Raw genomic sequence first — 14,080 nt, forward strand, 5'->3', positions numbered from 1 at the left:
AATTAAATTTAAAATTACGTAAATGTATATATACATGTATGTAATGCATTTCTGTAATGTACAAAACCATATAATAATTTAAATTTGGAATGATATGACAATCAAATTAGGGTGTTTTGTTTCTTCTGTTTCTCAGTGGAGTGGCCGGTCCTGGCTTGCACACAACTCACATTGAAATTTATTTGCCCCATCTCACTGTAGTATAGATTTTGTGGGATTAATGGGAAGTGTTTTCTAACAGAACAGCAACTTTTGAAATCATTTTGGCTTAAAAGAAAAAGAGTCTTTAGCTATGAATATCGTATGTAGTAGGAAAAATAGTGGGGAGGGCAGAGTGACAGGTTATGGCTCCCCATTCCCTAAATCCCTGTGCTGCTGGTGAGGAGGAGGCAGAGTCCAGATTGAAGGGATGAATTTGTTCCTGTGAAAAGCTGGTCGTGGTTGTGGTGGAAAGTGTTTTAGCTGTGTCTGTTTCTGACCATCAGACTCTATTCTTAATTGTCAATAAAATGAATTCATGAGAAAGAAGCTGGGTGGGCATCTGGCAGCCAGCCAAGCTGCCTACATTCTGGCATGCTTTCTAAATGTACACACATTCCAATTTCTGTCCTGTCTTCTCTCTGCTTTTTCCAGAAACTGACAGATTAATATTAAACATAACTAAATTCAAAGCACCACATTTAACACAGAATACTGATAGTCTGGATTAATGTAGCTAAAAATTGTGCTATTTCTAGGAACAGGGTAGGAAGGAATGCATTGTTTTTATCCAGTCTTAATCTTAGTTTTATGTTGCTGATGTGAAATTTCTATTCCACTTGAGGAAAGGGCTATGTAGGTTCTGAAGTCACAGTTAACATCCAGGCCAAAAGGATGTCCCTGCTCAGGTTTTACTTGTCATACAGAGTAAGCCAGGTTTTTGTTGTTTTGGTTTGGAGCTGGTTTGTTTTGTTTTGTTTTGTTTTGTTTGTGGGTTGTTGTTGTGTTGGGGTTTTGTTGTTGTTTGGGAGGGGCATTTGTTTTGGTTTTTAAATTATTTTGTTTTACTTTTTACTTTGGTTGTTGGCTTTTTTTTGGTCAGTTGGTTTTGCTTGGGTTTTTGTAGCAGAAATAAGGATTGCCCTTTATTTCCACCCCCCCCGCCCCCCTGCCGAGAATACTGAGATATATTCATTTTTATACGCCTTCCACTTAAAATAGAAAATTCAGGGTTTTTTTCTTTGCAGTTTTGTAGATGTGCTCTCAGAACAGCCTGATCTGAGTTTCAAACCCATTTTGCAATTCACAGTAAAAGCTAAAATGAGTGGACTTGCATCTAATTCTTAAGTTCTTCGTTATTTCAGAGATATGCTAAAGGGGTTTCCTATTCTAAACTACTGTGTGGCTCCCTCTTTTCTGTAGTGGATATTAAGAATGTTTACAATTTCTCACATTTCTTCTGTTCTTAGACAAAACTTGCTTTGATTTTGGAGTGCTTTGCTCTAGTAAAAGCTCTGGGATTTGTTGCACTGTACTTCAAAAGATTTTCAGCAGAAAAAGCACAGGAGAATTTTTAAGAAATAATTCCTAGTAATATATTTTGTAACTTTCTGTTTATAATTATAAACTAGCTTCCAATATAAACCACTGTTAAAGAGATAAGAGCTATAACATACTCATCAGGGGACCAGTTGTTAATAAGGTGTAATTTGAAAGGGGAAAGCTGATGATATCTGCAAAAGGAAATAAGAGCCCCAAGGCTGCATAGAAGTGCCTTATTACCAGTTGCACTGGGCATTCTGTTGAATGAGTTTTATTTATCATGTTTTTATAGTTACTTCCACTGAGCTTTCAGCGACATAGGAAGAAAAATACCGAAGTACAATATTGTTCTTCTAATGCAGCAATCAAAGAGTTTCTAAATCAAGAAATATGGAAAAGAGGCTACAGGAGTAGAAGAATATTAAGCAGCTGTTTCAGAAATAAATTTTTTGGTCAGCCTTCTTGCGTGAGATATTTACTACAAGTTCTGTGTGTCACTGAAATTTAGGAGATACTTTTCTCAACACTTGAAAGGATCTGAATCTAAAAGTTGTGTAGTTTCCTACAAGTCTGCAAGGTGGGCAGGGAGGGAAATAGGAGGGGAAAAGTTGCAGATGAATTATTAATGTATGGTGATTGTTTTAGTGACTGCTTTCCTAAGATTCCTTGTCAATGCTGAATGTGGTAAACACCTTTATATGTAACAGGGGTAGGTTTCCCTTTAAGCAGCTGTTCCATTGTCTATGCGAAAGTGGCCAATTTGGATTTGAATGTTTGTCTTTTAAAAATTGGATGGAAATCAGCCACCCATTTAATGTTACTGCTACAAGGTTGCTAGATGTCACTGAACTCCACTAATTAATAACTTGAATGATGTTCAACATATAACCTAGAGGTGCAAAGTTCTGTGTGCCATTGACATTGTTCCAGACTATTCACTTCTCTCAAAACAAGAGAGAGGGGCACTGAGATCCAGGCTTTTTCATAGCCTCACTGTTATCTCACATCTTCAAGATGAAATTGTGATTTAGAGTTGGATTCTGGGCCCCCTGGTTCCCACTGCTCCTTCCACTGCAGTTGGAGTACACAATGTTCTCGTGAAGACATTTTCATATTCTGAGCAGATATCCTCCTTAGTCCTGAGGCTTCTGTTTGTCTCTCTCACCCTTGATTTCTGTATAATTTGGCAGTGCAGTTACACTCCAATGATTTTCCTATTAGCTATAGGTTCAAGATTTCTGATTTTAATAAGCATCTTTTGCATTTTATGTCTAATGAGAATTTTTCTCAGCCTGCTGGGGTTCTTTTGTCCAACTGCACAGCTCATGATATTGTCTATAACTTGATGACACTCACTTATGTGCCTCTCTACTTTTTATTCTTCTCCCTATTCTAGCTATTTTGTTTTTCATGTTATTTTAGCATTTTTCAAATTAAAGCAAATTATTTTAAAATAAACATAACAAAAATTGAAATTTCCTTATTCCATCTTTCCCTTGGTGAAATGTAGATTGTGCTGTCATCAACTGTGTTGCCAACTCTTTGGAAATTTTTATTGGTTTGGTTTTTTTTTTTTTTTTTTTTTTTTTTTTACTGTGTTCAATTTTGCCCAGTCCACTTCCTAGGTGTCTTATATATTTATGTATTATCTTTGAATTGGAAAAATAAAACTTAATCTTGATTTTCCCTATCACATTTCTGGACAATTATCTTAACCAGAAGGATGTAGAATTTGTGTCTCTTTGCTGTTGAAACATGCATTTTTTTTTCACTAGCTTTTCACGGGACAAGCTACATGAGTTGGTGGCTTTTGCATTTCTTCTGTCAATGGCATTCTACTTTCTCTGTGCTTTCATCTATCTAAAATCTTATCTAATTTTTTTACATATTTAATGGAAAAACTGCTTATTTTGAAGTTCCTTCAACAGATTTTGCCTCTTTGCTGTCTTGTGAGATACCATTTTTAAGTTAACTTTAAAAAATATTTTTATTATTGTAGATAACAGTTGTTGTAAAGTATAGTATTTTCTCTAAAACTGTAGATGGGTATTACTGTTGACAGAATCAAACCTGTCATCCCTAAAGTCTAATGACAAAGCTATTTAAGTAAACAAGTGAAAATGACAAGTGGAAATTGTGATGAAGTTGTTTTTCTCTTTCTAATGTGACATTATTTACAAAATTATCTTAAAGTGTACAGAAATACATTTTTTTTGTAGTTAGTATGACTTAGAAGGTGTTAATAAATTTTATTTTCCAGTATATCTCTCAGGTTCATCTGAGGTTTTTTCTGCTCATACCTGGAAGGTGTAGTGCAGCTATCTTTGACATCCCAGGGGAAGGATATAGTATGTTGGCCATGTCTTTCAGAAGTTATTTCAGGAGGGATTTTGATTTGCACAAAGCACTCTGAAATGCCATTGCTTCCTTGGCTGCCTGTGACTGAAAGTTGAGGGGTGGTGACTGCTGGGCACCCTGCATCAGCATGGCTCTCTTGATCAGCAAGTCAGCATTGGGCAAGATTGCCCACATTCCAGTGCTGTCTCTTCCTTTAAATTTCCATGCAACTTATTAGCAATGAGCTGGTGTACAGGAAAAAAAAATTGAACAACTTCTGCTTGCCTGTGCTCAAGGTCCAAACCAACATTTTACGGCACTCCAGTATTAGAAGACTCTTCTCACCACTTACTTTGTTGTTAACCTTAGGGGCTTGAAAAGTATGAAACTATATTGAAATTCCTTTAATTTCATTGGGATAAAGAGAATCCTGACATATCAAGACCTAAAACACTATTAGTAAAAAAGTAACATAAATCAAGATGTTGCTTTCAAAATGTCTTGGGGCCTACTAAAGTCAATCTTATTTGCAAACAAAAAACCCACCAGGAAACACATCAAAACTCAATGTGGTAACACAGATGTTAAATCTTAAAGGATTCATATGTAATTTATTCAAAACATTAAATTTACTACATGTAGTATAATTTCAGAATGTGCATTAAAGATGTGTTGTGAAATCTCATTCTTACCTGCTGAATGGCTGCCAAGTTTGGTAGTGCGAGAACATTCTGTTGTTTTACCCCTTCAGCACAATCCTGCATTCAATTTTTAAATGTCCATAAAAACTGTAAAAGCCTCAAAATGCCAGATTGGAACAATAAAAACTTTGAAAGTCACAGTGCAACAGTTTTGGTTTTTTTAATAACTCTCTGGGAGCAGGATTGAAAATCCTAGTTCCAAACATATTCAAGTTTTGAGTTGCTAGCTTGTAGGTTTGGAACTTCATTTTCCTCTCTAAAACTGTGTCTGTTAAGTGTGAAGTGAGTGGATATTTTGTGACATTTAGAAATCCTTGCAGAAGACAAAGAGGGGAATGCACAGGTGGATGGGTCGCTGGCATTTGTGATAGTTCAGTCTTGGGCAGAGTCCTGGGTCATTCAAGTCAATGGAATGGCCCAACACTGAGGGTTCATAAAAGTCTTTGTAACTCTGAATTCTTCTCTAATATGGTTAATTTTTTTCTTTTGTCATATTAGCTCTGAAATTTTTCAGCAACTGTTTATTTGCATAATCAGTGATGATGATTAAAATTTTGGCTGCTTCATGAATTGGCAGGGTATTCTCACTTTTTATATACTTCAGGCTAGTATATTTGGAATAAAATTAAGTTGACATCAGCTCCTTGAAGCCATATAAAGCTTTAGATATTACTTGGTTTAAGTACAGAGTTATATATCTATCAGGGGATCTGAGTTCTAAGTGAATTCCAAAGCCTGGAAAATTCAAGCATGATTTTATGTTTATTTCCATACGTATCGCAATGCTTACTTTATAAGAAATTGTAATTTTTTAACTGTAGCTGAACAGTAAAAGCTGATTCTGAACAAATGAAAACACACATGATGTTATTCCCAGGAAAATTGGCTGTTACATGTGGCAAAAAAAACTTGGAGGCAAAATAATCCAGTGACTGTAGCCAATTAGTAAAGTTGTCCATATGGTGCTGGACTTCTTGTATGAGCTGCTGGCCTATCACTTAATGTGAAAGCCTGACCAGGATGCCTTAAATCCTCAGAAACCAGCTTTTCCTCTTTTCTTGTGAACCAGAAGGGGAAGCTATATTAAAAGGAAGCCCCTTTTTAATGATTTACTCTTGTTTTTAATTTAGAGAATGATAGTTTCCAAAGATATTTGTCAGAAGCCTATCGGCAAGATAGGCAACTCCACAAGTAATAGCTGCAAGGATGAGGGGTCATGACTTGTGGAAAGCAAGGAAAATGGTGCCTGTGAAGTAGAGACAGGTATAAATCTTCCCTAAGTGGCTTTGAATATTTGCTGGAAGCAAGGATGTCATTATACCAAAGCATGCCTTTAAACTTCTGGTAACCATCAAAACCTCCACTAACTCTGCGGCTGCTAATTTGCTGCTAATGTCTTGCTGGTGTGCTGCTCCGTGGCTACATTCTTTCTTTGGGTCTATGATCCTGATGCTTTCTTTATGGCCTCTTTAAATTCAGCTTTTGGAATCCAGCATCCAGAGCTAATTAGGCAGGCTGTAGGACACCCTTGCCAAACAAGTCAAAACATTTTGAAGCCATTCCATTGCTGGACTTGATGTGAACAGTGAGGCGATATTGCTCACATTTGTTGACATATATTATTATGGTTGTTGCCATTATACCCCACGTCCCCAGAGTATTGTTTAAATACATGATACAAGAGATGAAAGCAAGCAGATAGTGAAAAAAGAAAAAAAAAAACAAAGGAAATATCATGTACTTGTTAGTTTTTGGCATTGTGTAATTAAACCATCTCCTTTAATGTTATTTTTGCCAGTATCTAATTAGCAGAGCCATCTGCCTAAGAAGTGCTGGACCATCTGTCTGGAATAGTGTTCTGTTCTTTTCTTGGTTCTTGACTAATTAACTTCTTTCTCTATGAAATGTAATAGTACATTCTGTTTCTACATTTCCAAGTTCATATATAAATATATATATGAATGCATAGCTGTCTACCTGTATATGTGTTGAACATCTGTGTAGTTACAGGAACACAATTCTCCCAGGAGGTTGGATTGTACTGAGTTGTGTGTGCAGATTTCACTGTAGGTGAAAGCCACACTTTTTTTTGTTGCCCTGTCCATAAAACTAATGCATCTCTCACTTAAATTGTTGTAATTGGCCAGTCCTTTATTGACTGTGTTCAAATCTCAAATTTCCTGTCCATGTTTACTAATTAAAGTTAGAATTATAGAAAGGGGCCACATTAAAGTTAAGTACGTAGGGCTCTGATTTTTTTTCCTGTTATATTTTGTATTTTTCTGGAAAATTATGTGATAATTTAGGTCGGAAGGGACCTCCAGATGTCTTGCCTGGGGACTTCCTTTGTTGCTGCATGTTGGGCATGTAAGAGACTCCCTTGACAGTTACTTCTATGAACTTTATTTACTGCTCCCACACTTTCCTTGTTCCTCTTTTAATATTCTTCAAAGGTATTTGGATAAATCAGTTTAAATTAGAGATCGTCTTTCAGTTTTTGTTGGAGTTAATTTCTTTGCAATTATTTAGTTTAACTTGCTGAATTTACAATAGTTTAACTTCTAAGCAAGACTCTTGCTGTTCATCCAGAGAAGTTACTAAAATATATCTGTTGTTCCAAAGAATATAATTAATTTAAAGAATGTAATTTTTAACTTAACATACATGGCTGTTGAATGCACATTTTTCTTCATTTTGAAAATAATAATTTCATTACATATTCTCAAGTTGGAATTTTCTTTCTTCACTGGCTGGAATTTCTCTCCTCCTACTGCCCCTTGAAAATGCCAAGACAGATTTCATCTCAAGTTTTGAATTCTTTACAAACATCAATGTTTAAAACACTTAGACAGTCATTTGCAACTGAGGCTTTTCAGAAAGCTGTCTGCCATCAGTTTGAAACTTGAGTTCAAGCTTAGGGTGTGCACCAAAGCCTTGATTTTGTTCAGTCTGATTTTATGTCAAATCTGTGTAGGACTTTGTGCTTCATTCATTTTTTTACCCTAAGAAAACAATATGTGTTCAAAATGAAGTGTGACAACCTCATCCAAGTACACTGTGTTAAGTTCAAGTTGTATCTTTCAAGTGCAGTCCTTAGAGTTGCTCACGTTGGCTTTGACATCATTAAAAATCTCACTGCATTACATAATTAAGGTTTATTTGTGTATAAGATAATGTATTTATGAAGGAGATTGGGAAATTAGGAGCACGCTAAGTCATTGAATTTATAGAGGTGCTTGAAAGACCATATTGATCATAGGATTTATAAAAGCCATGTCATTGTAAATATTGTCAGCTTGCTATCAGAAACAGACTGGTGTGCTGCCTTAAACCCTCCTTCTTAACCTATTCTTTGTAGAGATGTGTAGTAGTAGCTGTGTATGACCTGTCCTTATTTTCTCTGACACTGACTTTCAAATCCCTGTTCACTCTTTCCCCAGAGAGAACAAACCTGAGTGTCTGTAATTTGGTTCAATGAACTTTGTTGCCAGCTTAAGTAGAATTAGAACATTAATTAAAACCAGCACACTGAATGCTGCAAGTTGTAATTTGAATGTGAAAATTGAAGGTTCTCATTTAAAAAAAAATAGAAAAAAAAATCCTAATAGGATAAACCTTAGCTGTATAGATCTTCATAGTGAATTAAATATCCAACATGGTTTGCATGTCATATCTGCACTCCATCTGAACTTAATGAAAAGTCCTCAATCGGTATTAAGCAGGAAAATATGTCAATTTAAGGGAAGCAGTGGATAACAGTAATATATGCAAACATGGGTTTGCACTTGCTTTTTAGAGTAATGCAATCCTTATGTGTCCATCTGGTCTTTCACAATGACAATTTTCGAGTCTTAATCTTCTAATGCCAAAACCCACATTGTTATTATTCTGTTGGGACATTTTGTTTTGTCTTTGTGTGCTGAAGATTCAGGACACATTTTTTTCACGTTTTTTTACCACATTGAAATGACGTTTCTCTCAAAGAGTTTTCTACCTGTCTTCCTCCTGTATAGAAGTTTTATACTGTATTAAATATCTAAATTTCCATTTTATGGGAAATTCCCTGGAATTTCCTGAATATCTGAAGGTAAAAAGAAAGCAAGTTCTATATAGAAATGTTTGCCTGCATTACTGAACTATGTGGGAGCTTTAGGGACCAAAGTACAACAGCTTGAACTATTCAGCTCTCTTCAGATGCCTTTGTTCTATATTTCATTTGCAGCCTCCTCTATTATTATCTCTTCTAGCAGTGGAACCAAGGGCAATAGGACTATGAGAACCCTTTGATTCAAAGATGGGCTTAGCTTTGTCACCAGTGTGTCTGCATTTATTTATTGTGCACATAGAATTATTCCTTTTTAGCAGATGTTTTCATGAATAGAGCTTTCCCAGAGAGTTGGCCATTTGGTTAACTTGCAAGCAAATATATTTATATCTAGTTGTAGCAGTTTCTGCTGTTTCAGTTCCTGTATGTGCTGTTAACTATGATGTCCAGAAATATTACATAATATTTTAATATTTCACATCCTTCTCCTTTAAATTACTTTTACTGTGGACTTTGAGCCAATTGAAAGCTGGGTATTTTGTCACTGAAAATTGATTTATTGATAAACATTTTGTATTTAATGCATTCTTTTTCCTTCTGTTTGTGCCTGACATGTTTTTCTCAGTTCAGTTTTGGCAAGAACTTTCCTTCAAACCTTCCTTTTAAGTACCCATACTTCACTCTCATTCTACTCTGACCTTCTTCTGGTAACTAACTCTTGTGGTTCTCCAGGCATTTGAAAATTTTGTGTTGTTTTGAGACAATATATTCAGCACTTGTATCTAGTGCCATTAACATGGAGGTTCAGTGTGTCCTAATGGATTGGTCAGGAATTCAGTTGGTCATCCTATGATCTCTGTTACGGATGTGAATTGCTTTTTGCATTACCAAGTCAAAAGAGTTAGGTCATTGCTGCTTTTTTATCTATCTGAGTATGAGATTTCTTTCTTGCTGCTAGATACAGTTTGTTATAAATTCTAGGGTCATTCACAAGTAGATTCTTCCAGAAGTTTTCAATATATTCCCCTGCATACCATACTCATTTAGCATTGCAAAAGCAAATGCTGTAAATAGAGATGTTTACGATGGAGGAAGAGAAGTAATTACATTAGTTTTCACAAGTAGGTTTGTTTTTTTTCTTGAAGTGAAAAATGCTCATTCTTGGGCTTGTTGAAACACAAATACTCTGAAGGCATTTTCCCTCTAATTTAAACAGGCTTTCACCCTATTATTAATTAGAGAGTCTGCTTGCTATTAATACAGTCTCCATTAAAAGACAGGTAAAAAACATTTTCTATATTAAGTCTGGATAAATGATCTTTCATTATTTCCTTGTAAATAAAAATGAAAAGGCTGTGGTTTCAGTAATTAGGCAGCAGTGGTTGCTTCAGAAATCTCAATTCTTCTTGATAAAATGTGCTTTGTGACATTTTTATCTAAGGAACATATGGATGTGCACAGTTGAGGTGAAAGAATGCAGCCTAATTTAAAATGCACTTTGACTACACAGGCATATACAAGCATTCAAATATGTACATGTATTGGCACATTAACACCAAGCATGCAACCTGCTCCACTGAGCAGCAAAGTTTGTAAGTCATAGCTGCTGAATGTTAGATATGGAAATAACTGGAATTAACTCATACAGTGAAATGGTAGTAATGCAGACTAGGCATTACAGTCCATCTGTTGAAGCAGTGAGACAGCTCAAAAAATGAGGATAAATTGCTTCTGCTTTGCAGTGCACTGTTTCACTGTTGTCTTGTATGTCTCTGCCCATTGCTTCTTTCTCTGAATGGATGTTTTAGTGCTTCTGATTAGTGCTGCAGTCATACCTTTAGAGACTAAAATCTCCACTTGATGCGTGAGATAAATACTTCAAAAAGTGCAGTAGGGCACACTTTCCCATTGAGCAAGATTTCTCAGCAGAGTTGACGTCAGATGCTGTGGTGATGTAGCCCAGTTCTGTTGGAGAAAGAGGCTCAGCCTTTCTGTGTATTCCTCCATCTGCTTACCCTCATAAAACTCACAAAAAGAGCAAGAAAAGGCTAGATAGTATTCAATGTAACTGTGGTGGTTTCTGCTGTAGTGACTGATATAGTGAATCATGATGTTGGCCAGCTTCCTTTTGGATTAAAATAATGAAAAACCTTCAACAGCAAAACTACATTTCTAGGGAGAAAACTATTAAGAGGCATTTATTATAGATATATTATTATAGATAGGATCATCCACAGCTAATCATCACTATCTCTGAAGCACGTAACACAAACATGGGCTTAGAGAGCTCAGAGGCTTACATTTCTATGTTACCTGCATTTCTAACAAATTCCTTTTGATTGCAGGCAGTGGAGTGGCAATGTGACGAAGCTACTAAAAGAGCCTGTTACAGTAAAGGCAAATCAAAGGTAAGCATGAGACAGCTGTTCTGCTTTTAAAAAATACTGTGTTAATAGCAGATGTAATTCAGTGTATAAATCCCTACCTTATGCATTTTTGCTGTGTCCCTTTCTGAGGCAAGACATAGGAGAAGAGTCTTCCACTGATGTGTAAGCAAAGAAATGAAAAAGAGCATGGGGTGAGAGATAGAGTCGCATGAATCCTGTCTGAAATGGCCATGAACTTTAGCTTTCAACAATTCACTGTTTTGACACCAAGGTTAAGCATATGCATGTCATATGTAGCGAACTGTATTTTCATTTCATTTTATGTGCTGTAAATCCTGAATAACTGTGTAATTACTTTGTAAAATTCTCAGTGTTTAAGATGCAATTTTATTAACTTTTTTTATTTCCCAGCTACTGATACTGTGAGGAAAATAATATTAAATGCACTAACTTCTTAGACATTGAACTTGATCTATCTTTATACTTAAAACCAGTTCTTTATTTGGCCACCTGCAATATCTATTATTCAGTACAGGAAAATGTAATGCTAAGATTGAACTTTTGGCTGTGCCAACCTGAAGGTAGTTATCAAATTAATTATAAAAGCAATTAGAATTGCATGCAATGTATGTTTTTAATTTTTATACTGTTTAGTGATTAAAGTTAATTCAACTATAACATGAAGATAGAATATATCAAGAGTGATAAGTGCAAAAGAGCACACTTTTATTCAGCAGAATGTGTTGCATACATTATTGTTGTGCAAAACTCAAAAAATCCCAAGCTTCAAAAACATATTCCAACAGCTCCATCACCTGCTAGAGGAGGAATGTCTTCTGCATAGTTAGCTAATCACTGACTTTTAAATTTCTCCCATTAAACAGTGAATTTCCAGCTCCTTTTTTGCGAAGTGCTGGAAAATAAAATTGCAGTATATGATTGTGCTTTTGAGATAAACGAGGAAGAGTAGCCTCGCTTCTGAAGCAGGGCCATGTTACATTGTGAGGTATAGAAAAGAAAGGACTTTTGGAACCTCCTATTTTAAGGAAATGTTTAATTTTCTAGATTGTTATTTTTCCCTAGAAAATTTATGCTTCAATATGTAATATATCACTCAAGCCTCTATCCTTAGCTTTCATATGACAGCATTTGGAAGTAAGGGAATATGCTCAAGCATCAATAGAGAATGTCACAATGCATTGATCAAGGGGCATATGCAGTAGGAACTATTCTGGTAGGAATGCTATATGTAACTAAACATATATAGCTTTGTTTTACAGTGATTTTCCAAGTTTAAGGCTGTGAGAATAGCATTCAACTTGCCTGAAAATCGTAGTGCAGTGACTGTGATTTAACATGATGGATGGAAGTAGTTATAAATGTGAGGCTATAGCAGTGTACTTTGGAATAATATGTTGACAGCACTGTTACCACACATGTGATTCAACGGTGTAAAGCATCTGTTGCTACTAAATAATTTTGTTAGGGGAAATACACAAAACTGATGATACACGTTTAAAAATGGGCCTTAGTGTAGTTTTTCATTCATGCAGAGTTTCATTTATGCTCATCACACCCTTTTGAAGAGATGATGATTGGAAGTTAAGCTGTCGGTGTGAAATGGTATATATGTGATTCAAATAATGACCTCTGTGATTCTTTCTTGGTATTATTATTATTTGTCTAAAGATTTCATTTGTACCCATAGCCATGTTCCTCATTCACAATCTAGAAGAAGGGTTTAGTCTTTATGCTTCATTACATTCAAAAGAGATCCTGGGAGTAAATACTTCTCTTGTTATTTTCTTATTTTTACCATTTGTTTTGTTTGTTTGTTTGTTTGTTTTTGTTGTTGTGGTTTGGTTTGGTTTGGTTTGGTTTGGTTTGGTTTGGTTTTTTTTGAGTCACAAAGTACAAACTTTGTGACCTGAAAGCTTCATATGGGAGTTGCTGGAGAATGCAGTGATACTGCCTGAAGGAACCTACCCAGCTGGAACTACAACTGTCTTTTTGAACTTTTCATGACTCTTCTGATTTCACTGATGTGGTCAAGGTTAAAATTAAAGATAAATTTATGACCAGAGAAAGGATATCAAAATTATGTTTGTCTTTTATTGCCTTATTTCCATGACTAAAGCGAGGTCACTGTACTCTCTGTAGAAGGAGATGCATATGGAGCCTTCCCTTGGAAAATATGGGAGTTGTCAGATAAGGAGGAATTCATTCCAATCCTGCGTTGTCCCTCTTCATAGAAAATCTCTGCAAACACAATTCCAGTTAGTGTTATCACAAAAACTTGATTGCTTGCTTGTTGTATAAATAGATTCAGCCCAAATTGCAGAGGTGCTGGGGGTTGCATTTCTGTAAAATGTCTCAGGTGAATTCAGATTTCAGGGCAGACACATGTAACTGTAGGAAAAGAAGGAAAGATTGGAGTCAAAATGTTAAGGGCAGCCTAGACTGTGGCAAAGGAGAGATGAGGATTGCAGGGATGGCTGTGGGTAGGTTATTCATTCAGATCCTGATTTCTCTGGAAGCTCTGCTGACCACGGAGCAGCACGAGGGCAATAAGTTCAGCTGGCAAAACCTGAACTCATTGCTTGAAAGTCACTTTAACTGATGGAGCTTTGAACTCTGAAGCAACTCAAGTCGTTTTGAGATACTGGTCACTGATACAGAACTCTTTTTTGTTCTTAAGAAAGAAGCTGCACGGAATTTTTGCCTGTGGCTGTTATCAGTTGTTCTGAGGTTTATGCTTTAGAAGCCAAGGAGGGAAAAGAGCTGAAGGGGAAAATATATAGGGACATCTGTCACATTTGACAGTGTAATGCACACTTGACTTTTGAAGGCTGATATTTGTTACTCAGACTTCAGACATTTATCTACCAATTTAAGCTTTTGCCTAAAATAGCTAGTGGCTCCAAGAGTGAGCCACGCAAAATTATGTCCTTGTGGCCAGCTTGCATTAGCATGTAGAAATCTAAAACACCAGACAAGATTAAGACAGTAAATTTGCCTATTCATACTGACACTTGCGGTAGGGAATGTTAGAAAGAAAAAGTATAAATTCACTTGTTGAAAATGCCAAA

The 14,080-nt window shown here is 35.9% G+C and overlaps 1 protein-coding gene across 4 annotated transcripts in view; it reads left to right on the forward strand.

The window, feature by feature from the left end:
* The window catches only part of SEMA5A (semaphorin 5A), a 315,396-nt gene that overhangs the window by 157,391 nt on the left and 143,925 nt on the right, over window positions 1-14,080 (forward strand). For all 4 annotated transcript variants that reach the window (XM_064428870.1, XM_064428877.1, XM_064428886.1 and 1 more), the window contains one exon: window positions 10,950-11,012. In XM_064428870.1, the coding sequence (XP_064284940.1) occupies window positions 10,950-11,012 (63 nt within the window). The remainder of the gene's footprint in view (window positions 1-10,949; window positions 11,013-14,080) is intronic.

The sequence above is a fragment of the Passer domesticus genome, chromosome 1 (genome assembly GCF_036417665.1).
Source record: "Passer domesticus isolate bPasDom1 chromosome 1, bPasDom1.hap1, whole genome shotgun sequence".
NCBI classification, from domain to species: Eukaryota; Metazoa; Chordata; class Aves; order Passeriformes; family Passeridae; genus Passer; species Passer domesticus.